This window comes from Lates calcarifer, linkage group LG11 (genome assembly GCF_001640805.2).
Source record: "Lates calcarifer isolate ASB-BC8 linkage group LG11, TLL_Latcal_v3, whole genome shotgun sequence".
NCBI lineage: Eukaryota > Metazoa > Chordata > Actinopteri > Centropomidae > Lates > Lates calcarifer.
This window is the reverse complement of record NC_066843.1, coordinates 2,618,987-2,646,941: the sequence shown is the minus strand read 5'-3', so window position 1 is coordinate 2,646,941 and position 27,955 is coordinate 2,618,987. Positions and strand designations below refer to the sequence as shown.

The 27,955-nt window shown below is 38.1% G+C and overlaps 2 protein-coding genes across 2 annotated transcripts; one reads left to right on the top strand and one right to left on the bottom strand.

The window, feature by feature from the left end:
- The first annotated feature begins 501 nt into the window (after positions 1-501).
- On the top strand, positions 502-10,707 carry cyth4a (cytohesin 4a). The gene is made up of 13 exons (XM_018684704.2): positions 502-667; positions 1,302-1,384; positions 1,675-1,739; positions 3,743-3,809; positions 5,034-5,152; positions 6,315-6,395; positions 6,547-6,659; positions 6,967-7,115; positions 7,579-7,690; positions 7,784-7,860; positions 7,989-8,060; positions 8,281-8,429; positions 8,974-10,707. The coding sequence occupies exons 1-13, from the start codon at positions 628-630 to the stop codon at positions 9,050-9,052; spliced, it is 1,206 nt and encodes a 401-aa protein (XP_018540220.1). The 5' UTR covers positions 502-627; the 3' UTR covers positions 9,053-10,707.
- Positions 10,708-13,028: 2,321 nt separating this feature from the next.
- fam83fa (family with sequence similarity 83 member Fa) lies at positions 13,029-27,440 on the bottom strand. Its single transcript, XM_018684684.2, is given in 8 exon segments — positions 13,029-13,855; positions 14,770-14,884; positions 14,886-15,138; positions 15,173-15,565; positions 17,527-17,555; positions 17,557-17,649; positions 19,380-19,547; positions 25,927-27,440. Coding segments are annotated over 8 exon segments (1,575 nt in total). The 5' UTR covers positions 26,401-27,440; the 3' UTR covers positions 13,029-13,805.
- Between the last annotated feature and the right edge of the window lie 515 nt (positions 27,441-27,955).

Below are 27,955 nucleotides of genomic sequence, written 5' to 3'. Positions count from 1 at the left end.
GAGTGGAGTAATGGAGTACTTTTACCTGAGTAAAAAACTTGAGTACTCCTTCCCTCACTGATAATAATGCGATAATTAGTAAAATAACACTGACAGGAGCTAATCTGCATGATTAGTACTTTTACTTTTGATACTTAAAGTACATTTTGTTGCTAATACTTCCATACTTTTTGTATTTTTCTTGTAGTAATTTAAGTATGCTACTTTTACTTATGTAAAGGATCTGAATATCCCTTCTGGTACTGGTACCAAGTATATTTAGCACAAGTCTAATCACCAGTTTTGTTGATTAAATTTTAGTTTAGTGACGTCAGTATGACATTAGGAACAGCAGCACCTGTTACTGTTGTTGAATGAGTATTTATAGTAATAGATGTAATATTGTGTAATAATATTAGCAGCGGTGTCAGGATATCCATGAGATTTCTGTTTCATAAATAAATGTCCCCACACACAGTCCACATGTCAACATTTCTGCTGCTCACATCATCTGAGATGTTGCAATAAGAGGTTGTTGAGTGAACTCGGAGTGTCGTCGGTGTCAGAATGGCAACGCCGGCCCTTTTTTCACTCTGACACACATTGTTTCCTGTGCAGCCGCTCAGTCGCTCTGCACACATCAACAACATGGCTATACGCAGAAAAGACAGCTTCCTCTGGGGGAAAGGTACGTTTTTATTATTATTATGATGATTATTGTTTACATTATTATGGAAAACTGGTGCTTAAACACAAATATCAGGGTTCGTTTTGGATGATTTAGAGTATTTGTAGTAGAATAATAAAATAATAAATAGAACTCACTTAAAGTGCTGCTGATTTACATTTTGTGAGTTAAACTGTGGGTTAAAGTATTAAACTACAAGCTAACACATACTTGACAGGTCTGTTTTTTGATTTTTATATCTTTCGAGGCCTAATAATGGAACAGCCAACAACGATAACTTGACTTTCATGATTATTATGTTGTAAATCCTTATCACACTTATCCCACTTATCACACAAATAGCCCCTGAATGCCTAGAACCCACTAATAAATCAACGTCATTCATTAAAAAAAAGAGAGAGAAACGGCTATTTTCAGTACTTTTCCTCCTCTCATTCATTGACCACTTCTCTAACCAGTGAAGGATAAAGCTGTGGTGCATTCTGGTCCATGAGAGCGAGCGTAGGCATCAGGGAGGTTGTTAAAGAGAGTCCACGGTGCTTGAATGTCTACTGACTGCAAATATATGCCACCATGCCTGTAACTGTAAATGTAACTGTCCAGATGTTGACGCTCTTTGTTGCCCCCTCACCAGCGCCACCGAAACTGACCCCAGCAGAGAGGAGGCCGAGTGAAACGATCAAGATTCATCAGTTCGAGCTGCTGGATGACATTCAGGTACCACAGTGAATATCTCTCTCCAAGGTCTTACATTAAAATCCCTCATTATTCTTCTCTGTGCACCCACTCCTGGCTGCCTCAGCAGAGATTTGTCACAGCAACACAAAGGCATTTCACTCTCTTAACTTTTAATTGAGATGTGAAAGATTTGAAGGTTATTAAGAACGGAGGACAAGTGGTCATGGCCGTAAAGCCTACAGCATGAGTGTACTGTTGTCTGTCATGTAATAAAAAACCTTGGTGTAATGCTAACAACACTGCTCTTATTTTCAACTCCCCTCTCACAGAAGCTGAGGCTGGAGATCAATCACGTCAAGCCAGAAATCCACAGCCCTGAGTCGAAGGAGCAGAAGTGAGCATGAGCAATTTTTTTTTTACTATGAATCAGCACAGCCTCTTCCTCTTACTTAAGTGACACTGATACAGTTCGGACTCCCACAGCACATACGTAATGCAGAGTTTGACAAAGTCATGCAATTGGCTTTGTTGTAATTTTTATTTGCCTGAGTCAGAAGTCAGAAGTTTCCATTAAGTGCTGCTTCTGCAGTTTAAAGCATCCTTGAAACTGCAACTCAAACTGTTAGACCTGACGTTTTTAGACCTTTAGCAAAGTTTCGTCAGGTCTAGGCATAAGCCTACCTCCACAGCCCTGTCAGATGAATTCAAGTACTGCCATTTATCCCTTATTTTCAACTCTATTTCATCTGTTGATCCAATCGCCTACTTTTAACTAATTAAACTGTTTAACCATTACTTTTATGCCTCAACTGTCATCCATTAGCCTTTTCGCTAACTATTTACACTGTTAATAAGGTGACTTTTAGCTAACAATTTCAAATGGTTAGCCTGTCTTAACTGTTGTCCATTAATACCTTACTTTTAGCTAACTGTTTAAACTGTCAGCTAACTGTTTCAGCTGCTAATACTTTCAGCTAACTCTACTGTTAACGCATTACTTTTATCTATTTCAACTGTTTAGCCATCAAATGTCTTTACTGTTATTCATTACTTTTAGCCAACTATTAATAAAATTAATTCAAGTTATAGCTAACTGTTTCAGCTGTTAATACTTTTAGCTAACTATTTTTACTGTTAAACATCACTTTCAGCTAATTATTTCAAATGACAGCTAAATGTTTCAGCTACTAATACTTTTAGCTACCTATTTCTGCCCTTAATACATTACTTTTTGCTCATTGCCTCAACCAGCAGTTAACTGTTGCTGCTAATACTTTTAACTAAAAGTTTCAACTGTTAATACATTACTTTTAGCTAATTGTTTCAGTTGATAGCTAACTATTTTGGCTGTTATGCTTTTAGCTAACAATTTCTGCTGTTAATACTTTTAGCTAACTGTTTCAGTTGGTTATCCATTACTTGTAACCTTTTCAACTTTTCTGCTGGGTTGCTAAGTATAATTTTTGACAACTCCACCTTCTGGTAATGAATACCCCTGATTGATTATCAGTGTATATTATTCAGTGTATCATGTTTATGGAGGACGAGGTGTGATTATGTCGAGTGGGCTGAATCTCGTGGTGTAGCGAAACACAGTTACTGAGCGTTGCGAGAATTTAGAGAAAATGGTCTTGCAACATTTTTGGGAACCCGTGCATGTGGCTGTACATATTTGGACTTCCTGTTGCTTTTGTCGCTTTTAGACAGTGATAATTATATGTGAGTGGTAAGACATTGCATTGCGCTTACTGCTTTGCTGGCACCATAACCACAGTTTCTCAGTATTGCTAACCAAAACCTCCAACACCCAGCACTTGATAAAATACATCCTCATTAATCACTGAGAAAATGTTTTTTACATTTTATTTCAGTTGGATTTTTTTTGTAATTCTTGACGAATTTAATAGTTGATCTTTATCAAGTCAAAATACTAATACATTTCTAGATTACACTTAATTTATGTGAGAATTAGTTGTTTTTCTTTATCGTAGTGTTAGTAATTCAGTAAATTGTGTTTTAAACTGTTGAGTGGGTAAAATAATTAATGTGAAGGTTTTGAGTTTGAAATTTCTTTATGATTGCATATTATGCACATTCAATAGACCCACTCAGCAAGACTCAATATTTATACAGTTAATACTGTGTAAAAGTCCAGACATATGTAAAGAATACCAATTTCACATTAGACAAAACTTAATACTTGTAGTGTAGTAAACATAAGAGGAAGTCTAGTCCAAGAACAGAGTTCAACACAAACGAAGAGACAAGATTTTATTTCAGTTCTCTCTGTTTGCCATTATGTTTGTTATTGGCAAAGTTATTAACAGATCATTTGAGTAAGTCTCTATATACTTGTTTTTAATGAGCATTTTTGACTTTTTTTGTCTTTTGTTGCAGTAAAAATGTTGTTAGGAACAGAAGATTCTTACGTGGGAAAAAGAAATTCAACATGGACCCCAAAACAGTGAGTTTATATGAAGTTTTTTTTTTGTGTGTGTGTGTTTCGAAGCAGAGAAAGAGGATTTAATGCTCATAGATTCGGCTGATTTCTTGTTCTGAAGGTTTTCAACATGTGGGAGTGTCGTAAAGCTTTAGTGGTTGGAAAGTTTCTCTTTTAGCGGCTTTTTGTCGAGCTTAATGAAAACCAATGCTGCATGCTGAATAGTGAGTGTTTCTAGCCTCAGTGGGCCATCAAACAAAATCTTTAATTTGATCACTCATGCACAAGTTGAAGTTTCACAGAGATATTTCTAAGTGTGTTTGATTGTGACAGGTTTTTTAATTCAACAGTTAATATAGACCTCTGTTATTCTGGTCCACCTGAGTCACAGTAAAGGTACAGTAGGTGAAACAGGACTTTCACTTGCTTCAGCTCCTCCTGATTTAGAGGTCAACAGCAAGACGACGACAAAGATAACTTCACACAGAGTCAGATGTATGTTTGAGCGACATATGTATATGTGTTTATGTACAGAAGTGCAAAGAGTGCACGGTGCACAGACGCAGAGGATGAGCAATAGCTAGAAAAACCACATCCTGTTCCCTGAAGTGGAGGCAGAAGCGCCACTTCACCACAGCGACCTCCATCTTTTCGATCTTTCCTGTCTGCGTCCTCAGTTTAAAAAAAATAAAAAGACAGAGTCCCTCGGCCTGCGACCGGTCTACACTCAGGCCTGAGGACACGGTGTGAGTGGGCGGACGAGAAGCTTTTAAGACTTCTTCGGGGGTGAAGGGTGTTTTTAACTGGAATTGATTTGAAGAACCACTTAGCAGGAGCACACACTCAGTATAGAAGGGTCGTATTTTGAAGTTTTGGCTCCGAACACCCATCGAGATTAAGAGATAACGGCATGAAATATTCATTCAACTTTTCTCATCTTCTTCTCTGGTGATTAATGACAGAGGTGACTCAAAAGGAGAAGAAGAAAACTTTCTTGATGTGTGATATGACTGGTTAAATACAATTTAACATGAAAGCTCGCTGTGGCTGTTATTTCCTCTAAGTTTGAAACATATATAAAACCAGCTGAATATTTCACTTTAAAGATTCTTATCTATTTCAGCAGAAATGTGCCAGATCACACCCTTTTTTATAGCAATATATAACAATCACTCTACATGACATTAAATACACATTTCTGTGTATAAGTATGAACTTCCCATCATCATCCTCCTCTTTTTCCTGCAGGGCATCAATTACCTGGTTGAAAATAACTTGCTGGAATGGCGAGCAGAGTCGGTGGCCGAGTTTCTTTACAAAGAGGAGGGACTGAACAAGACCGCCATTGGAAATTATCTGGGAGAAAGGTACAATACTCACACGAGAACATCTACCTGACCAGTTATTAATATGTGCTAATGACTTTTAAAACACTGCAGCAGCTTATTAAATATGACAAATTGCTGAGGATCAAACAACCTTTTAGCTCTAACTTGAGCAAAATACTGTTAACATTTTATTAATTCTGTAACATACCACTAACAGGGGCCTTTTTTCCACCAAATTAGTACCTTTACTCTTGATAATGTTGCTGAAAATACTTCTGTAGTTCTACTTAAATCAAGACTTTTACCTCTAATGGAGCATTTTTACACTGTTGTAGTCCAAAAAACCTGATGACTGATTGAATTTCACAACTTATAAATGTAATAATGTCACATTTACACTAGTATTCTTACTGTACCTATATCAACTGCTAGACGAACCCTACGAGTTAATAAATGTCTACAGTTTTAAATGTTAATTCTGGTCCAGATGTCCTGCAGCCCGTTTCCCAGAGTATAAGTGGTCAAACAGTCTATTGAAGAGGTCTCCCTGATGAATTAAGGAGCTTAAATTAAACATGCAGTGGCTGTAGAGGCTGTGAGACCAGATCTGTCACAGCTGTTGGTCAGAAATACTTGGAGATTTTTAAGCACAATCATAGATCAGAGCTATAAAGTAACTTTTAATGTGAATTCAGAGAGCGTTTTTAAGAGCGCAAACCAGGAGGCTGAGATGCCGACACGTACTTAAAATGGTTGAAAGCATCTTATCGTTGTAACAGCTTGGGACCAAATCTTGAGGGTAAAGAGCAAAAAGAAGCTATCCAAAACTGTAAGCGTTGCTGTAAAGGTGATCTGCAGGTCACAAAAAACAGGTCTGCAATATATTTGACAGGAAAACTAAACACTAAATTACAGATACCTAACACTCACTTCACTCAGCATTCAAGCTGACGATTCAGGGCCTGAAGGACAAGTTTGATCATATACAAGAAGTCTTTTATTCCCTATGCTACATGCACTGAATACAGAATTACAGGGAACACTAGTAATTATATAATGTAACTGCTGCTCGGGAGAAGACAAAGTAGAATCTAATCAGTCAAACTGATCCATTTCTGAATAATAGGACTGTTGTCTTTCCATGACCAACCTTGAGTTTTCAGTTAGGTGATTTCCATTATTTTCTTGATTTCTCACACAGGGATGAAATGCACCTGGAGATACTGAAAGCCTTTGTGGACCTGCATGAATTCTCAGACCTGAATCTGGTGCAGGCGCTGAGGTTTGTATCACAGAGTAACGTTTTGTGGTTAAAGTTTTATCTTTAGTCTTGTTTTTCTGTAAAAATGTGAAAAATCATCCTTCTTGCTTGACATCAACTGTGTTGTGTTCCTTTTTTTTTTTTTTTTTTTAACACCTCCTTCGTCTTGCAGGCAGTTTCTGTGGAGCTTTCGTCTCCCGGGAGAAGCTCAGAAGATTGACAGGATGATGGAGGCGTTTGCAACTCGCTACTGCGACTGTAACCCAGAAGTCTTCCAATCCACAGGTGCGAACACAACAGGCTTTGTCTTGCCTGATTCACTCTCTCACACAGTCCAATTAAACAGCTTTAAGATTTGTAGATTTAAAAAAACACCCTCTGGGAGACAAGTTATCTGCTGTTGAGAAGAATCAATTTAGTATCTTTTTATAGTAGCATTTTATCTCTCACATATTGTTCAATTTAAGTCTTTTTACTGAGGCAGCATTCACAGAAAACTATTATTTTTAATGGGTGTGATTTATGCAGCTGAGGCAGTGAAAATAATGCACAGCTGAGGAAAACTCACTGTGGTTTTCTGTATCTCTGATAGACACCTGCTACATCCTGTCTTTTGCCATCATCATGCTCAACACAAGTCTCCACAACCCCAACGTGAAAGACAAACCCAGCCTGCAGCGATTCATCTCCATGAACAGAGGCATCAACAATGGGGAAGACCTGCCCGACGAGCTGCTCACGGTCAGCAGCTCCATGTTTTACCAACTTTTTACTCTTTATTTGTTTTTGTTACTTGTTGCTGTTTTTACAGGTACTGAAATAAGTTTGTAAGACGTCACTGTTTTTGGGTAAAATTCAATATTTCAGAAGTATTTATCAAAAGGTAGAACTCACACCAAACCCAAAGTATGACATTTATCAAATTTAGGGGAATTTTACTTTCTTTATCTTCAGATTTGGGGATTTTGTTATCTCTATTCGTTTTATGCCTCTGACTGAGGCAGTTCTTCAATGAGTACATTTATTTTTGTCACTATTACTGCTTCAAGCTGTTAAATCTTGACTTGAAATAACAATTAAGGGCTTTTTTCTTAAGTTAGTTTTGTATTTACTGAACCAAATTAATCAGTTCTTCTTCCACCATTGTCAAAATCAGAAAAATAAAATACTTTTAAAGGCTAACAAAGTCTACATTTGATTCCAGAAACTGTATGCGAGCATCCGCAACGAGCCGTTTAAAATCCCAGAGGACGACGGGAACGACCTCACTCTGACGTTTTTTAATCCGGACAGAGAGGGTTGGCTCCTTAAAATGGGTGAGATGATTATGATTGTACTACACAGGACAGCTGATTGGCTTCCAGGTGAGATTACGACAGGGTTAAAGTCTTTGTTTGTCTTCCTTGAAGGTGGCCGTGTTAAAACCTGGAAGAGAAGGTGGTTTATTTTGACAGACAGCTGCCTGTACTACTTTGAATACACCACAGTAAGTTCCTGTCTCTCTGCTGCTTGAAGAAAAAAAACCTGCTTCCGACGACAGAATATGCAAATGTCAAACATCCTTCCTGTGGTTGAAAGGTTGAGTCTGTCTTTAATATCCGTCTCCTCCTCCAGGATAAAGATCCGATTGGGATTATTCCTCTGGAGAACCTGTGTGTCAGGAAGCTGCAAGACTCGAGCAAATCGGTAGAGTTTTGTTTACTTTATCTATCACAGTGTATGAAGGAGTGTTGAGCTTCCACACATTTTTTGCTGCCACAGAAATTAATGAATCATAGAGCAGCTGCCAGATTTGTAACACAAGTGCTCAAAACAGTGAGTCACAGGGCTATCAGAAGACTATTTAAACAAACAGACAGCATATGCTCACACAGTGATGGTGCTACATGTGTCTGTGTTTGAGCAGTATTGTCTGGAGTTATATAACCCCCGAGGACAAAAGATCAAGGCCTGCAAGACGGAGAACAAAGGCCGCGTGGTGCAAGGTAAACACCAGTCCTATAAGCTCAGCGCCGCCACCGCAGAAGAACGGGACAACTGGATAGAAGCGATCAGGTGAGAGCTGCTGATGCTGTGGAGAACACGTTGGAAGACACGTGCCTCAGAGTTAGTGCTCATCAAGGCTTAACAAGGCTGGAAAACATGATCAGAAGGAGTTAGAACCAGCAACAAAGATGATCAGTTGAATCTAAAACTGCAAGGTTAGGTGCCAGACTGTTTCTTGGCTGGGACTGGTAATGTCCTGGAGTCTGAGCTGGTTTCAGCTCAGAGCCAAGAAATAGTCCAACGGTGCTGGTGGTCTGATTTGTTTACCTTAAAATGGAGCCAAGTCCCCCTGTTTGTTTCCCCCTGTTTCCACTCTTTATGCTAAGCTAGGCTAACCAGCTGCAGCCTTATATTGAACAAATGGATATGAGAGTGGTATCGATTTTCTCATCTGACTCTCATGCTTGAATTTATGCAAACTCAAGTAGGTTTTCTGTGGGTCTGTTTCTAAGATCTTGACAAATAGCTATGTTTGTGGGTGGGAAGCCAGTGAGGGATCACATCATCTCATCTCATCATCTTTCAATTTCAAACTTTTAATCTTCTTTCCTAGGGCGAGCATTACCAAAGACCCTTTTTATGACTTGGTGTCTCTACGAAAGAGGAAGGTCATCAGCAACACGTCCTCATAAAACTGAAACAACAGACGTCAGCGGAAACAGCATGTGGATTTGGTCCCTGCACGTTTTTATGGATAAGTCATACCATGCATTTATGTCAGAGACTGTTCAGAAGAAACAGAAACAAAACTTAATCGCACAGCATTTCACATAAATGTAAAAACTGGGAAGTGACACTTCTGGAAGCTATTTGTGGCTCCCAGTGTAAAGTCTTCACATTACTTCTGCAAACTGCATGCACTACTGCTCCAACTTCAGGGGCTGACGACTCCTACTGATGCATATCTGCTGCAGAGGAAGGCTTAAGGGCCCCACCACAGTCAGAAGGGGATAGGTAGTTGAAATATCAGTATCATGGATGGATTACTGAACAGGCCGACTGGGTGCAGAACCAGAGACCCTCCAACAAAACCTATGTATGAAGTGACTTAAGATTACTCCCCTGAAAGTAAAATGACAACAAAATAAGTCAAAATATGCTCAAAAACAATGATACAAGAGACATGAAACTACAGAGAACCATAAATGAATTCAAAATGACCACAAAAATAACCACAAAGTGATGCAGAACTGTTTTATAGGGCTGCAAAATGACCACAGAGAAACAAAATAACTACAAAGGGACAGAAAGTGTTCATAAAATGACACACGTTCACATAATGAGTATGAAGTGACGCAAAACAACTATAATTTGATTCAAAATGACCAAAGAGAGACAAAACCAATATAATGACCATAAAGAAACACAAACTGACCACAGAATGCCAGAGTGATAGGAAACAAAGTAATGCAAAACAGCTACAAAATTAAATAAAATGACCAATGACAAAGAGAGACAAAATAACTTCTGAGACACAAAACAACCACAAAATGATCACAATGATGCACAACTGCGACAAATTGACAAAATGACCCAAAACAACTACAGAGATACAAAGTGCAGAGACAAAAAACAACTACAAAAAGACATGAAATGACCACAAAGAGAGACAAAATAACTACTGAGACACGAAGCAAGAACAATGTAATGCAAAAATAATAATTCAAAAAAAAAAAAAGAGGTACAAAACAACCAGTGACCAACGACGAGTGTTACTAAGCAACTACAAATTGACACAACAGAACTACAAAGAGATACAAACTGTTGTCTTGGTATAGGAGGAGTTGGAGGTCTTTCACATGTTTGTATCCAGGAGCCTGATGTCTCATAATCCATCTATGACTGTAGGATATTCAGATACAAACAGCAGCTATTTATTGACATCATCTGTCTGAAAATCAAAGTCTAGATCTTTCTGACTGGATCAGTGGGGTAAGATCAAGTAGCACTTTGTTAAACCTGCTCTGGGTATTTTTATTTTGACTTTTAGGGAAAGAGAGTTTTTACACTTTTCTTCACTTTGTGACAAAATACAAATCCAGTCCTTTTCTTTCTTGTAAATATAATTTTTTGTTCCTATTAAACATATAAATAGAGTGAAAAGGTACAAAAAAAGCAACAAAAAATTGTGTCTTAAATTAACTAGAAACTGTACAGTGTATTTTATTTAGATATTTTTTATTGAACATATGTAGTCTAATTTCAGTGTTTGTTAATTATTGAGTGTATAACTTAATGACTGCGGGAATCAAACTATTAGGTGTACAATAAACAGCTTTATTCTGAATGTTCGTGTGTCTGTTTCTCCAGCAGATGGCGCTACAGCATCACTACATGCCACTTCTTTTTTTTTCCCATGAGGCAGTTTGTGTCCAGATACTTCCACTGTGACAAATTCTTGAAGTTGTTATCACATTATTACAGTAATGATGACGTGAAGTACTGAGAAATCCTGTGTTATCTTGTTATTTTCAGTTTTATAATTATCAGATTGTGAGTGTGTTTGATGCATTGAGGCTTTTTCCTGTGCAGTTCCTGTCTTTTGAGTGTGTGTGACGCTGTGATACAGAGCTGTGGTTTCCTGGCAGCAGGTATACATCACAGATAAACACAAAAAACAAACATATGTGCCTTTTTTTTGGCAACATACAGTCTCTCAGTGTGTTCTTCAAACATGGGAAGGTTTGACCTGATTCACTTCTCGACTCCTGACACTAGCTTTACCTTGTCATTGTTTGGCATCCACAGACCTCACTGTTGTATGAGCAGAATAATAATAACTTATTTCCTCTCTGCTGACTTTATTACCCAGTTGCTGTAAACCATTGACTGTGACTGAGGTGACTAATGGTAGAAATGACTGTAAATGAGTGGTAAAATGCCAAATAAAGAAATATTTTGTGTTTTATTTTGTTTTGAGCCATGTATTACCAAATACAGACAGTATTTCTTTTGTTTGCTTTTCTGCAGTTGTTTCAGAAAGTATTCAGACCCCTGTACTTTTTCCACTTTTTGTTGTGTCATGGATTTAATTATAAATGGGTCAAATTCCCATAATGACAAAGTGAAATTGTTTTGAAATCTCATTTACAAAAGTATTCAGACCCTTTGCTGTGGGTCCAAACTGGTCACAGGGCTTCCACCTGTGACAACCTAAATTGATTGGACAGTTTAGAAAGGAGGACCGCCAGGACAAAAATCAAACCGTGAAGTCTGAGGAACTCTCTGTAGGCCTCTTCGATAAGACTGTGGCAAAGTCAGGGGTCTAAAACTGTTTCTAAAGTTTCTTTGAGTGTTCCCACAAGCAGTGATGGTGACATGGAAGTCCAGGAAGGACCAGGTCTGGCCAAACTGAGAGGTGACAGAGGAGACCAAGGACCTGACTCCATGTTCAGAGGTAAGTGCCACAAAACTGAATCATCTGAAAACTTCATATCAAAGCTACCAGCAGAATAACTGTAAAATTACAGTTTATTAAGCTCACATTTCTCTATACTGAGTTCACTTTTTCAAAACTCTGGATCGTTGTTTTGACACAAAATGCATTCAGTGACAACACCTTTTAAAGGTTTTCTCGTTAAAAGTCAACATTCTGTTGTGAAAAAAAAAAAAACAAAACTTGTAAATTGTATAGTTTAATTGTATCTGTATTCTGCTATATCTATACCTTAAGGATAATGTATAAACCCCTGATTGGGCCTTACAGCACTGAGCACCCGTTTTCAGTCCTTGATGACCTCTATCAAAGACTGGAGCCAGGTGAAGAAAGGGGAGAACAGGTGAGGCTGAACTATAAGACAATGCTATCATTCTCTCTTCTCTCCCAGTTAAAAACTGGTTTACAGCCCATCCCAAAGATGGTGTCACTTTTCCCTCCACCTTACTCCCCATTCCTCAACCCCCACAGAGGAATTCCTCTCCTCATGGAGGTGGAAAGTTTGGACAGATGTTTAGAATGTTAAAATACTGAACATCTTTTTCATTTCTGTTCGTTTTTGAAATACAAAACTATTTTTTTGGTCTTACCTGCCCGCATTTACTTATTTTTACCTGTGCCCATACCTCAGATTTTATGTAGAAGAAAAACATACCTATCACAGCTTTATCGCAAGTTTGCGACCCATTGCAGAACTATGTACCAGAAATGATCTTGAACTACCTAAATGTGTTTTGTTTGCATTAGTGCATTTTGGACGTGAGGTTACCTCTTGTGCTGAGCTGCAAGTTGGTAAAGCTAAAGGTGAAATCTGTTATGAGAAATGTGAGTTAAGAATTGTAAAAAAAAAAAAACAAACAAACAAAAAAACACCTGACAACACACGACAATATTATGCAGTATTTAAAATAATAATACCTTCTAATTCAAGATCCTTTCAGTTATGAGCTCTTAATCCAACTTTCCTGGATCTGTAAACTTCTACATCATACAATCCTAAATTCGTAATTTAGGTTTGTACCAAACACGAACAGACCAGGAGCAATTTATGCTGAGCATCGTAAAACTAGTGAAAAGAGATGATAAGAGATTTATCTTTTTGGGAAATGTGTTTGCACACAATCATATTTATTTACACTGAATTTTACTTGACATTTAATCACACAGACCTGTTTTTTTTCATGTTTTCACATCTTTTATTCAATTCTTGCTACAAAACTGATCATTTGTGTCTCAAGTGGTTCTTAAGGATTCACATTTTAATCTCCTCCAGTTTCACCTGGATTTAAAAAAACAACAACAAAAAAAACAAAACAAAACCCCAAAGTGCAAATGTACAAAGTCCCTCGTACAGCACAAACAGGCATGGACTGTGTCGACACTACATTATTCACAGCCTGTACAACACACTCTGATGAACACTTCCTCTGTTACCAAGGGTCCTTTGTAAGGTGAAACTAGGGGACAACGGCACAACTGATCACTTTTCCTGTCTCCGTAGCAACCAGTGGCGTGACGTAATCCCACCCACGCCACTTGGGGGTCAGGTCAGTTTACTGTGTGGCGTTCAGGTTCAAGCATACAAGTGTAAAATATAAAAAAAGAAACTGTGGAATAATTGAATACAAAAAGCCTAGAAAAACAAAATAATGGCATTGGAATCTCCCTCCATCAGCACTTTGGCTAAAGGCTTGAGTTGACATTTTTTTCATCACATGATTGGTTAAACATCTCTTTGGTCGTGACTCCCTTGAAGCACAGCGAAAGGACTTTCACCCAAACTGAAGCAGTGTCAGAGGCCAGAGACACAGGACTGCACTCAGTTGTTGTAAGGTAACATCACCTGGTTGAAGTAAGGTGATACTGTGACTCAGCTGCTGCATAATGTTTAACCACCAGATCCTCCAGCTGCTCTTTATAACCCTATTAACAGACTTGTGTTTTTGATCTCATGACTGGATGCAGTTCTTCTTTTGATGCCGCCGCCGGCTTTTGAGTCCTGTGCAAACAATCAAACAAAAAAAAAAAAAAATCATTAAGAAATAACAACTTTAATCAGTAAGGTGAAGAAATTATATCACAATAGTGGTTGAACCTGGAATAACTGTTTTTTTTGGTCACTTCACAGCAATGGAAACAAGATGTGACCACAGCACTGATATATCACCAACCTATTAGCAAACAGTGTCGTATTTACACATCCAGGAGCTACAGAGCAGAGTCATGTTTGTGTTCCCCTGACAAATATTAAGCCCTGTTTGCACACCAATAGTTTTTATATAAAAAGGTAAACCTTTGTCACAGTTTGACCTTTCATTGACAGGACAACAGTGTTTCAGGGGCTTGAAAACACAAACTTTTTAAACTGAGTTCGAGGGTGTCATCTTTTAAAAACGCCACCCTTACTGTCACTGTGTAAACTGCCAGTAACCAGTTCTTGTGAAAACCTTGACGACACTGCTACACCACTATTGAGCTGTGTTTGTGCTGCAGACTCAAGTTACATCGCCACCTACGTACATCTACATACGTACTACTGCAGATCAATGTGAACAAAGATTGCTTTCATAACGTGGTCGTGTGAGCGCAGAACTTTTTTAAAATGCAAAGGAAAAACTTTAAATTTTTAGCAAACCTGTTGACTTGCAAATAGGACTTAAATCCAATAGAGGGACTATTGGATGAAGTCCTTAGCTCTGTCCTTTAGCACTCCTGAGAGGAATATACAGCTTTTTAGCCACTAAATGCCCCACTATAATCGCCAACTATGTACAATAGCTTGTTTGAAGGTTTTTCTCTAAAATCAGCTGCCAAAAAAGACACAAATATTCCACTAATATTCTGAATATGCCAATATTTGAAATTATTATTATTATTATTATAAAAATATAATTCAGATATTTGATCACGTACCATCTTCGTCTCCTGTGTTGATGGTCTGCAGAGACATACTCCTCTGAACAAGCTTTGAGGGCTTCTTGAATTTGGTTTTCAATGGACCTGGTTTCTCAATGATCTCAAACGATTCCATCCAGCTCAGTTCCTGCAACGCCATTGGTTTCTGACACTTTCCAGTTGGGCGATGGGCTCTGAGGAGTGACCACACCTTCCTCTATAGTCTCTGTGCTCTGATTGCCTCCTCTGCCTTTTAAGAAGTGCCTGAAGGAGCTGCGCTGTTTCCTTGCTCCAGGTGACTTCTTTGAACCTCCCTTCCCATCCTCATCCTCCTCCTCTGCAGGTGAACGAGGACTCTGCGGGGGGACTCGGTCCACCTTTTCCTTGCTGTTTTTGTTGGCATTGAGGTAGGGTGCTCTGCAGGCCATTCCTCTGGTTCAGCCCACTGACCAGTGAGTCCCTCGCAGTTGACAGGTCCTGTAGAGAACCTGTGAGGCCCATACTGTTCCCGAAAACCAGAGAGTACTTCGGATTGTGGTATTTATGAGCAGGCACCTTCAGATCGATCTGTCTGGAGTCCCCAACTGATACTTGAAAGCGAGACATAGAGACAGGCGGAGGCAAGATTTGCTCCACCTTTGGCTTCCTGATGGGCGTAGCAATAGGCGGCTTGGTGATGTTGAACTCCCTGTAGAGGTCCACCTGTTCAGACACGGCGTATATCTCCCTGAAGTCATTGTCAAAGAAGTCCACGATTTGTCCCGACATTACCGTGATCGTGTTCCTGTCCATTCGTGACGAACTCCAGGTGAAACTGGAAGAAAAAAGAACAGCGTAAATCAAACAAAAACAAATACTTTTAAAGGAGCAGTTTGGCATTTTTGGTAACCTCACTGCGTGGCTGTCCATTGGATTACATCACGGTGGTTGTGCACACCGTTCTTGTTCAATACTGCTCAGATTCACAAGAATTTGTCCCTGTCAATCATTTACAACCTTTCCAACCAACAAAAACATGGGAAAATAAGTCCCAGGTTCAAAAACACCTGAGTTATCCTCCTAAATAATGTCCCCAACTACTATTTGAGAATTTATAGAACACATTAGTGAAGTGTAGAAGTGCACGTTTCTCGTCTCTATGCTAAGCTAAGCTAACCAGCAGCTTCATATTAAAGAGTGGCATCAGTCTTTTCATTTAACTTTCGGCAAGAAAGAATAAAATATTCCCTACATTTTGAACTATTCTTTTAAGAAGTCTTTATGCTATACTATAAAGCACCACCTTTGTTATCGTCAAGCCAGATGAATGATCATTTCTGAAGAGTTCTGCTGAGGTGTTGGTATGGGTATGATGGGTCAAATGATAAAGTCTAACTTTTGAATCGTAAATGCACCAAATTCGTAAATTCGTAGTACTTCATTTACACTTTTAGATTAAGCCCAGTTAGCAAAATAAGCTGATCACTGATGACCATCACTGGTGACCACAGCACTCTTAATGTGTAGTCCTTTAAACCATTTTGTAATATGGCAGCAAGAGTGTTTTTATAAGCTCTGAAAGGTTAATCGTACATGTCTTCGTGTAAACATCAAGTCATAAGGCAGCATCACACCAGTCACAACATAACTGCTCATTTCACCTAACACGAATCAGTCGTTCCAGTTTTGACTTTACTGAATCACTAATGTGCTCATAAGGTGAAGTGAAAATTACTGATGTGGTCATTAATGTGGTTTACCAGTGGACTCAGAGCTGACAGATGTAAGTCGTCTGCAGATAAAACAGATGATGTGTGGACAGATGAGTCACCTGTATTCAGAGGCTGTATCTGCAAACAGGAGCTCAACTCTTTATTTTGTTTGTTGTATCCAAAACATTTAAATCAGATTAGTATTGCAAGGAGCCTGGGTCAAACATTTGTCAGTTTCGAGCAAGGATAGAGTTTTCTGTAACACCATAATTCAGTTATAAGCAGATATAAGAACATTTTAACTGTTTATTAATGTACAGTATGTGTCACCAATTTTAACTTCAACTTTTAAGACATATTTTAGATTATTACATATTGTCATTAATGTTAAACTGTGCTATGTAATTTATTTCTTTGTTCAATGTTTTATATAGATCAGAAGATAAGACCAGGTTTGTGACCCATCACAGTACATGAGAGACCAGCCAAACATGGAACCTGTCTGCCTTGACCCTTATTACATGACAAAGTAAGTCTGATAATTGACAGCCAAAAACTGATGAAAACCTTTAAGTACTCTGTGGATTTTTGGACAAACGTAACGGGAACCAATGTATATAAACAGAATCACAGCACTGATTTAATGTTACAAGGTTTGAAAACATGTCTCTCCATACATTTGATGGGAGTGTAACGGTTAACAGACGTAGGTGTTGTAATTATTTCTCTGAACCTGGTTAATCATTTTAAATAAGCACTTAGAAAGCTCTCTGCCTCAACCTAATAATCTCACACAGGTTTTACACGTCCTCTTCAATCAACCATCATAATGGATGACAAGTTGATTTGACTGATTTATTGATCAATTTATCAAACAATTTTCTGCTGCTTATACGGGTCTATGTTGTGTTTAATGATTAATTAATTAGAATATTGGGAATAATTGTTATATACTCTGGGAAGTGCTGACAAATGTATATAAATATTAATAAATGCATGCACTTGTCTTAAAGTCTAGTGATTCCTGTCTCACCTGTGAATGGATTAATGTGTTAAAGTTATTGCTAGATATTCACATGCTCACCTGTAAGACCCAAACATGACTTTCTCTCCGATCCACCAGCATGTATTTGGAGCATAATGAGCCAGGCAGTTTTCCAAAGGACAGGGCCAGCCCTGCACCTCTCACCATCCGCACACGGAGATTCTGCAAAGAAACACCCTGCTTAGTTACACACTTCACCTGGCGAAGCATCACACTGGTAAGCCTGAGTAAACTCATTCAGCCACGGCTATCAAAGGTCTCTTACTGTATCATCGCATGACTGGTTGATCTAAGGTGACGCCAAATCAAACTGCCCCGTCAACATAAAGTCAACTTTCTCAAGGCATAAAAGGTAAAACCCTTTATCCACATATGTTTACTTAAAGGGAAGAGAGAGGGAACAGAAAGAAAGAAAAGGAGACTTAAATATTGAGTAGAAACACTGGGAGGTGGCTTTGCTCTGCCGTCAACCCCGGTGTGGAGGCGAAGCATCGAGTTACAGTCTTTGGACCTGTTCTCAGGATCTATGAATGTTCATTTGTAAGAAGTAAGAGTAACAGAGCCCAGTGCTCTGAAAAGGCCTTTCACAGCCTTATCAACTGACACCACTATTGCCAGGTATTCCAGTGCTCCAGTTAAACTAGACTGGAGCTACAAAACTCTGCATACAGCAGATAAGGCTGGGTATTGTGTCCTTGAGGAGATAGGATGACAGTCTGGCTCAGTGAACTGCTGTTCGCTCTTAATCTAGATCAGTACTTAGTGTCATTTCTAAGGCTCTGCAACTCAGAAGAGAGTATTAAATGTTAATTCATAAAAGTAAAATATTTAACCGTTAGATGTATAGCTGGGTCATAATGGACCCAACTGTTTTACTTAATGGACAAACTATTTTTTCCCAATATTGCTGCATTTCATATTCCACATATTCAAAAATCTAATGTTTGATAGCCCCCCCACTGAAAATCTCTATTCACCTCATTTACTTTTTAAGAAAATAAAATCCATTATTACCCCTGCTTTCCATAAGTGGGTCAAAACTTACATGTATGTGTGAGATTAATTTAATTATTCACACTGCCATTTATTTCAGCTAACTATACCAAGTTGTTATCTGTTATCTGTTAGCTAGCAACCCCTAGCGTTTCTCCATTATCTGTTAGCTAACTTGTGTTTATCCACTACTTGTTAGCTAGCTATCCCAAATGATCATCCATTAGCCATTACCTTCCTAGTGTTTATCCATGATCTGTTAGCTAGCAACCCCTAGCGTTTCTCCATTATCTGTTAACTAAGCAGTGTTTATCCATTCTTCGTTAGCTAACTATTCAAAGTGTTGCTTCATTATCTATTAGCTAACTAGCCCAAGTGTTGCTTCATCATCTGTTATCACAATTTTAACTCCATTACTTTTAGCTAACTTTAGCTGTTTATCCATTAGAGTAGCAAAATGTTTCAACCATTAATCCATTACTTTAAGCTAACATTACATATTCCAACATTTTATCCATTATCTGTTAGTTAAAAAACTGTTTTAACCGTTTATCTATTGCTTTCAACCATTTCAGCCATTTATATCCATAACTTTTGTTACCTATTTGGGTAACAAAACTATTTACTTAAGCCATTAGTTGTCATCTTTTAACATGGCTACAGCTCTGGCCATATTGTCTCTTTCTTAGAGAGCATGACACATGATTCATTCAGTGTTTAATCCATTGTAATTGCTGCAGTCACTGTCATTGTCAGCTACAGGAGTTAGAGCAGTGATCCACTGCTGCTTTCCTTCAAACTTCCCATGTTAATTTGCTCTTTGGGTATTGTATAACAGAGCCTGCTCCCTCTGTAGTGCTCTGTCATGCTCTCCATTGTTTGCTGAGCTCAGTCCTCACCCGCAGATGCACTGCATTAATCTGCAGGCGAGCACACATATCCAGGAAGTGGGGCACTCCGCTGGCCTCCAGCACAGCGTAGACAGCCACCCCACGCCGTGACGAGGCATCCAGCAGATCCTGAAGGATCTGTAGGTCTGTCAGGAGGTCCATGACTATGGCAACCACCTGGGAAACACAGGGAGGGATAGTTTAAATGCAGCCAAGCAGAAAAACAGCAGTAGTGACAGACTTGAGCAACTTTAACTTTACTTGAGTAATTGGATTTCATGCTACTTTATATTTCTACCCACTACAATTCAGAGGTAAATACTGTGCTAAACCACAGATTTTGTTATTTTACAGATTAAAATTTAACATCCACAGTATATGATTAACTTATTAAATGGGGTGCATTGTTATTTAACTGAATTTTTCATTACTTCTAGCTACCTGTTTCAACTGTCATGTAACTGTTAGTTAATTATTTCAGTTGTTCAAAAGTTCTAGCAGTCAATTTCAACCATTTACCCATTATTTTTCATAAACTATTTAAACTATCTCTAATTTTCTCACATTTTTCAACTATTCTGCTGACTTTTTTGCTTCCTTCCTGTCATATTGTTTTGCAGATAACACATTGTGATACTTTCAGTGTGATTTGCTACATTGCAAAGCCATTGTGAAAGTTTATTTGCATAAAAACATGATAAAGTGTAACTGTAGTTACACTGTGGTTTCCAGGCTAAATTGCAAAAAAAAAAAAAAAAAAAAAAAAAAAAGTCTGCATTGGTTTAGCAAGAAAATCACATTAAAAAAAATGTGAATCACATAAATACAATAGAACAATAGTAGTAATACCAGTAGTCAGTCTTTACCTGAATTCAAATGTTATTGAAAAGAAATTGAAATATAGACAGTATTTCTATTATTTTCCATTATTATAGCTACGAGTGTTACAACTGACTAAACGTTTATTTATTTTTGAATTAAAATTAAAATGTATATTTTCAAATTAGTTGAGCTATTTAAAAAGAATGGACAGCAGGACTGTGAAACACTTAAAATTAGCTATGTGCATAAGTAGTAGATAAGTCGCAAAAATGCGATAAAGTGCAAACAAAAGCTACGTTCATTCAGAACCTTTTAACTCTCATTTGTTTGTTTTTCTGGTCGGCGAATGTAACTGACCTGTGTGCATATGATTGAGTTCAAATTGATTTTTCTGAGAAAAGAATATGCAGATCCACCTGCTACAACATTATGACTAATAACATTTTATTGGCACGCCCACTGCTAGTAAACACAATGACGCCAACTGTCATTACTGTTATGATACAAAACGTAAGCACATTATTTATCAAGGAAATAACAGTTGTTTCAGTGGAACTTGCTTTTCCAGGTGATTTAAAAAGGCTACTCAAGACAATTTGAACACAGTCCAGCTCTGGCAAGGATTAACATGCAGTGGTAATATTTAAACAGAAGTGTTCAGGACCATTACATAACAATACAGGATCTAAGCTAGAGAGAAAGATATAGTGCACCTTTACAACTCTATATTTTACTAAACAAATATGATGAGTAGGTGCAGTGGAGTGTTTACAGCCAGTTTAATTCAGAATGATCATGTGAGAATTTTTTCATTTCCTTATTACAGCTGTGGCGAACAAGTTTGGGCCTGATCCAACAGCATCCAAACAAGTTTATCTGGCAGACGGCTTCACAACCATGTGACAGCCCATTGGTACAGTTTTAAAATGACGTGGATCATTAAAAGGGTGTGTCAGGCTTAATGAAATGTATGTCAATAATTACTCACTAAACCAACTGTTAGATTGCGTGAAAAAACATCTGTCAAATTTCAAAACTTGGCTCTGTCTCTTGATTCGAGATAATAATCTCTTATAGAGTAATTTTCTGCTGCCAGAATTTGCATACATCAACATGTGCGTGCCTTTCTGTAGGAATAAGAGCCACTACTTGAACTACAACAGGATGCATGAAATGCAGACGTGTTGTCTCAAGTATTTGGCAGGCTTTCAGGAAGAGATAATTTACTTCACCTAAAGGGGAGCAAGTTCAGCATGTGAGCAGTGAATTAAGCTGTCATGGCCCAGAGATCTGCAGCACGGCCACGTTAAGAGAGCTAAGATTAACCTGTCTCACAGTCTTTTATCTGTATGAATCCTTTTTGTCAGTTGCAGCTCTCCATCCAGACTATTTTTCTTCCCTAAACACATTAATTTCCCCCTGGCATAGGCTTGATAGTGTGTTTCACTTCAGTGTAAATCAACTTTTCTAAAACAACGACCTGAGCCACCTCAATAAAGACATTTAGTCATCTCTAACTTTCAGTTACCCTTCATTTTAAATGCCAATATAACCAAATACATAATGAAGCTGTTGTAATTAACTTAGATATATGATGATTTTGTCAGATGTCAGCAGCTTGGGAGCTTGGGATAAGTGCAAACTTAGCAACGTTATTGCTAGACTTGTTGACTTTAGCAACTATTTTGGCAGACTTTAATGGTTAACATGGTGTGTATAGGTTAGGATCAGCACTAATTTAGCAGTTTTATTGCTAGACACAATGACTTCAGCAACGTTTTTTTTTCTTTTTTTCTAAAAAGGGGCTAGCAACAAATTTGCCAACTTTGAGCAGACTTTGATGTTTAACGTGGTTTTTAAAGGCTGATTTAGCAATGTTATTGCTAGATGCAACAACTTTAGCAACATTTTTTTTCAAAGAAGAGGCTAGCAACAAATTAGACAACTTTTTGGACAGACTTCCCTTGAGGAGAGTAGCAAATATTCTCAAGTGAATGTGCTCCCATGAGGCTGTAGCTCAATGGATTGACTGACTGAATTTTGGAAAATTCTGTTAAAATTTATGCTACATTTTTAACATTTAAAGTATGATATAACCCCAGGTGTAGTCTGGATACAGTTACCAACCTCCTCATCTCAAAAAGAGAAACAGTACTTTTTGTGCCAGTTAAAACAAATCCTATCTTCTTAGCCTCTGGTCTTAAACATCAGCCTCTGGTCTTAAAAATCACAGATGAGCTTTTTTTGTGCATACCTGGGAGGTCAACCAATCAGAGGGATCAGAGGAGGCAGTGTGAATCTCCCAGTGGGTGAGGGAAAAATAAGAAGAGCCTTGTTAAAGTACCAAACCCTGTTAAAAGTCTCAGGGCTGCAGGACTGTGGGGGAGGCTGAACTAGTCTTTATCTTTCTGCTGCAAGTCCTGATGTGCAGCTGACATTTAGAGTGGCTCTGCCTTCAACGTCTGCACCACGTATGACTCAGCTTGTTAAAACTTGTAAACGACTCTTCCATTGATTTAGATTTTTATTATTGATGCCGTGGGCTGGGTTAGCCCTTCCCTGGAAAATTCTGCATGTGCAAGAAGTGATTAAAAAAAAAATAGATATATAGTAGTAGATAGATATATATTTTGTTATGTAATTACTGCAACTTAAATTAGTCATACAACATTCCTACATACATCTTTGGATTCAGGGTGGAGATAAAGAATGCCTGGGGATATTTCTATACCTGTAATTTACCTGTATATGACTGACCACATTATGTTCGTTAAATCCATGATAAGTATATGACTTTGGGATCTGGTGCAGTTATGTTTGGTCCTTTTCGTATCAATCCTCTAGAAGATAAGAACATTTTCAAGATTTACAGTCAGTTACCAGTTTATTAGATACACCTAGCTCAAAATAATGTTGTGATGCTGTGATAAATCCTCCTTCCTGAAGGCGATAATGTTCAGTTTTTGTTGACACTGTTGTAGAAAGGTGTCGATTTAAGTGTATTATCATGAAGGATGTGGTTTGCGGTGCTGCCAAACTGAACTGAAGTCATACAGAGAGGTGTTTCTCATATTTTGTCCATCATCTAGGGAAGGTTAAATAACAGAAGCACCTCTCTTTAAAGCCCTTCAGTGCTCTGGACTGTGCTTATGGAAATATTGGGTAATTTTATTTTCATTTCCACATAATTTTGCAGAGATAATTGGACTGAAGCTAACTCGTTGAAACCTGTCTGAGGCTTGTGCTCTTTGGTTCCAGGAGATACACACCAGGAGAAAGAAAACTGAGTCTTGTGGCAGATGCAGTTATCTGTTATCATCAATTATTTCCCAGAAATGTCTTGTTTATGTACAACCAGCTGTCCAAAACCCAAAAATACTCAGTTTATATGACAAAGAATCAAATAGTCACATTAGAGCTAGAGACATCTAATTTTGGGGCATTTTTGCATTTAAAAATGTCTAAAACAATTACTTGATTCTGAAAATAGTTTCTGATCAATTTCTTGTGAATCGACTAAGCAATTAATCAAGTAATTGTTGCAGGTCTAAAGAAAAGCTGCAAATATTCACATTTTTAAAAGCTGGAAATGGCAAATGTTTGGTATTTTTGGCTTGAAAACGAGTGAAATAGCATTTGATTATGGTTTGGAAATGAATCTAATTGGGCCACAGCCTCTGAATGAAGTTACATTTATTTTTTCTTGGTGTGAAGTCAGTCCAAGTGACAACAAAGAGATGCAAAACAAAAACACCAATTGACATCACTCAGTCTTTGTTATGTTTCTGCAGGTCTGGAGGAGTTTAATAATCTGTCTATGATAATGTCTATATTTAGTCTACCTGTGAAGAGATTTCAAATAAATCAAGTCTTCTTTGGATTAAAATAAATCCTTTTACGCCTGAGAGCGTTACCTTAAACATTTACACGTGTAGAGTGACAGTAATTGCTCCAGCCTCGGGGGTCTTTGTCTCTTTCACCAGGTACAGGTGAGTCTTGTAACAGTCTTGTGATCTCCTGTAGCCAATTATTTTTAATTTTTCACTAACTGTTATTCCGCTGTGGGCCAAGTAGGTCAAGGACTGTTTCTTCTCCATGAAACACAACAAACCAACTGATAAGTTTTATTACATGGCTGGTTGTTTTCTACAGTAGCTGTGTAATAAATGAGGTTTTCTAGGACAACCTGGAGGCGTCAGGTTGTCTTTTAAGGACAGTTTACACATAAACTCAGGCTTTGAGATTTGTTTCTAATCTGTAAATCTACCTGCCTTAATCAGATAGCAGATGAAATTCATCCAGGAAGGTTGTATTTCATCTGCTAACTCATTGCAGCAACGTTTGTTGTAAATTATGCTGTGTAAAGGTTCAAAAACCTTTATTATTTTCAGTGTTTGATCTATGAAATGTAAGTTAGGTCTAGTTTGGTCCTTAAATGTTTAGAATTATCTGAAATCTGCATCGATTCATAGTTAGAACCAGAAGCAAAGGCAGAATCAGGGAATTTTGGTTTAAAATGGACTTAAAATGTCAATTAATTATGACAAATTGTGGCAGATTGAAGTGGACTAAGCGGAAATAGTTTGGCTTTGTGAGTCGATTGAAAGTTGAATGTTTTCTGATTGAAAACATCAGTTGTAAAGGTAACCATCATTACTTAAACCACAGCAGCTGTGTTTTCGTTATTTAGTTGTTTGGGTGTAAATATGTGATTGGGAAATATTCACTGCAGGGTTCTGCATCGAAGTAGGGCTGCAACTAAGAATTATAATCATTATCAGTTGATCTCTTCGATGTAAGAGTCTATTTTGGGACGTTTCCTGCTTCACTGTGAAGAGTTTGAGGTGAAGAACTTCAATGATTCGTAGAACCTCCAACTGGTTTGATGTCTCTTTGCATGACTGTTGAACTTTAGTGAGGTCTGGGTCTCCATTTTTCAAATTTAGTTTGTGTGACACTGTAGACTGGTTTCCCATCAACATTTGCACTATTGCTATTTCGGTCTTTCCGTATATGATGGTGTAGCGATGAGCGATTCTTGTTGTTATTGGTGTAATTTGTTTCAATAAGCACAGAACTACTTAAGAATCCATTCAATTCAATTAATCTACAGATTATTGCCTCATTTAAAGGGTTTTGTCAATAAAATTTCCCAAAAAATGGTCAAAAATTTCCGGCATCCAAAAGTTATGCCCACTTTGTTTTTCATGACCAGCAGTCAAAGTTATTAGCTTTAACATCACATACAAAAAGAAAAGCAGAAAACTAAACACTTCAGAAGCTATAAACTCCAAATGTTTGACTTTTTGCTTAAAGAAAATGACAATCACCGCAGCTCTAGTCCAAGGAATATCACAAGTCTTTCTTTGTTATAAAACAGACTATATTAAGATTCATGCTGCAAAAATATAGATTTATTCCATTAAGTATAGGAAAATGAAACTTTCTGGACTTAAAATTACTTGAGCAAGGTTTATTTTAGCAGTGTGTATCCGATTACTTTTGTCTGTTAGTTGAGCGGCAACAGAAATTCCAAATATCTGATGGTTACAGCTTCTTACATGAGTCTTTTCTTTATTATATCTGATTAAAAACTTTGGATGTTGGACCTTCGATCAAATAAAACAATCTGAACACACCACCTTTGAGAATTAAAAGCTGTAAAAGTGATTAATCAATAACTAATGATAACAATCGTTTAATTACAGTTTTATGACAGTAAACATGAAGTTACCTTGTGAGATTCCTGTATCAGTCTCCTCACCACCTCCTTGATGTGCGGCCCGGGCTCTTTGGGCGGATGGGTGTACACGGACACCCGGGTCACCCCCTTGTAGATGCCGCTGCTGCCGGGCCAGCCGAGGTCCAGAGATGGGACCTCGGTGTCGGACATCTGGGGCCAGTAGGTGGAGTGGACGCCGGAGTCCGCGCTGGAGGACTCCTTGGACTTCTCGTGCTCCCCGGACTCGGAGTCGCTGTCCGTGTCGTACTCGTGGAAGGTTTTCCGGATGAACTTCACCTCCCTGGCGGAGAGGAAGTCCTTGATGTTGTCCTCTTTGAGCCGCATCTTGAAGGCGCCGTCCCCGTTCTTCAGGAGCTGCTCCAGGGCCGCGCGCTGCTCCTCGCTGTAGTAAAACTCCGGTCTGGACTCCGGGATCTTCTCGTTGACGTGTTCGTCGTCCATGCAGACCAGCTGAGACTCCGCCATGGTTAACGTTAAGGTTTCTTCCCACCCCCGTCCTGCAGATCGCTCCCGATGCACCGCTGCTCTCCAACACCGCTCTACCTGTGCGGACAGGTACGGCAGGTGTTGCCGCGTGGCCCAGGTAGAGGCAGGGGGGTGGAGTCCACTACTGTTTGGGACTCAACGTGTCAGAATAAAGCTGTTCAGATTGTTAGAGAACTTCCTCTTATTGAACTTTCAAAATAAAAGAGTTGGAAGTTGGTTTACTGATAATAGAGGTGAAAAAAGTACTGAGATTATTTATTTAAGTACTAATACTAATAAAGTACAACTACTAATAAAGTAAAAAGTCCTGCCTTACAGGACAGCTAAAATCTACTTAATATATCAAAAGTACTGAGAAAAAGGTAGAAAAACATCCTCTGTGAGTGTTATACGATTATATATTATGTAATTATATTACTATTACTAATTAATTAATGTATATGTAGCATTTTACTGCTGTAGCTGGCAAAAGTGGAGCTAATTCTTCACTGTCAAGACTGCAACTATTGATTATTTTCATACATATCTGTTCATAGGCTGTATATATCTTCAGAACCTTGATTTTTTTTTTGGATGTAAACTTGAAGAAAGAAAACTTCTGTCTTCTTTCTGATTGAACTTTGACCTGCTGACTTATTCTATTCTTTGCTCATACTGTTCACTAAGACGCTATATAAAATGTGATGACAGTGACAGGTTTATTTACAGCCCTGACAACTGATGTTTACAAATCCGACCCATGCTGTTTCCTGTTCCCTCCTGCTTTTGACCACACAGTACAAGCAATTTTTTGACTGCACCATTAGAAAATAACTGCACAGATCACTTATTTTATAAATATCAGGGTACTGTAGAAATATCAAAGTAATACCAACTACTATAGCTCTCCGGAAAATGCCATAAAGGATGATTAACAACAATCCTGAGCCCCACAGACCCACAGACACAGGAAGTCCCTGAAAAACATAGTCATTATGTGTGTGTGTGTGTGTTTATGTGTGTTTATATATATATATATATATATATATATATATATATATATATATATATATATAGGCAAATGATCCAGTCAGGCGACCACTGACCTTCACTGGCGTCCAGGTAATTAACGTTTCTTTCTTCTTATAAACATGTCATCAAAACAATTAGAAAAGGATTAGAAATTGACAAAGGTGTTTCTGTAGTCCTCTAACTGGATCATTTATCTAACATCTATTATTGTACATGTAGTGACCACTTTATTAGGTACAGCTGTACAGTCTAATGCGATCGAATGCAGCTGCTCTAGCTGTATGATGCCTTCAAAGTCCAGTTTTTGTTGACTTTAACTTCTATTTCTGAACTATTTTTCATATTCTTTATTTAAAAACTTTAATATAACAAGCAGATAACTGCAGAAACTAACACTTAAAGGAAATTATGAGGAAAGGTAGTTTAATTTGGGTTGTGCGTTCTTTTGACAACAGATATTTTTTTCCCCAGTTCTTGCTTAATAATCTTGCAAATCTTTTAGTTTAGGAGTTGATGACAAATG

Coding starts and splice junctions, on each gene's coding strand:
- cyth4a (XM_018684704.2), top strand. CDS start 628: ATGGCTATACGCAGAAAAGACAGCTTCCTCTGGGGGAAAG. Junction 1,740..3,742: donor CCTGAGTCGAAGGAGCAGAA/GTGAGCATGAGC, acceptor CTTTTGTTGCAG/TAAAAATGTTGTTAGGAACA. Junction 7,116..7,578: donor TGCCCGACGAGCTGCTCACG/GTCAGCAGCTCC, acceptor ATTTGATTCCAG/AAACTGTATGCGAGCATCCG.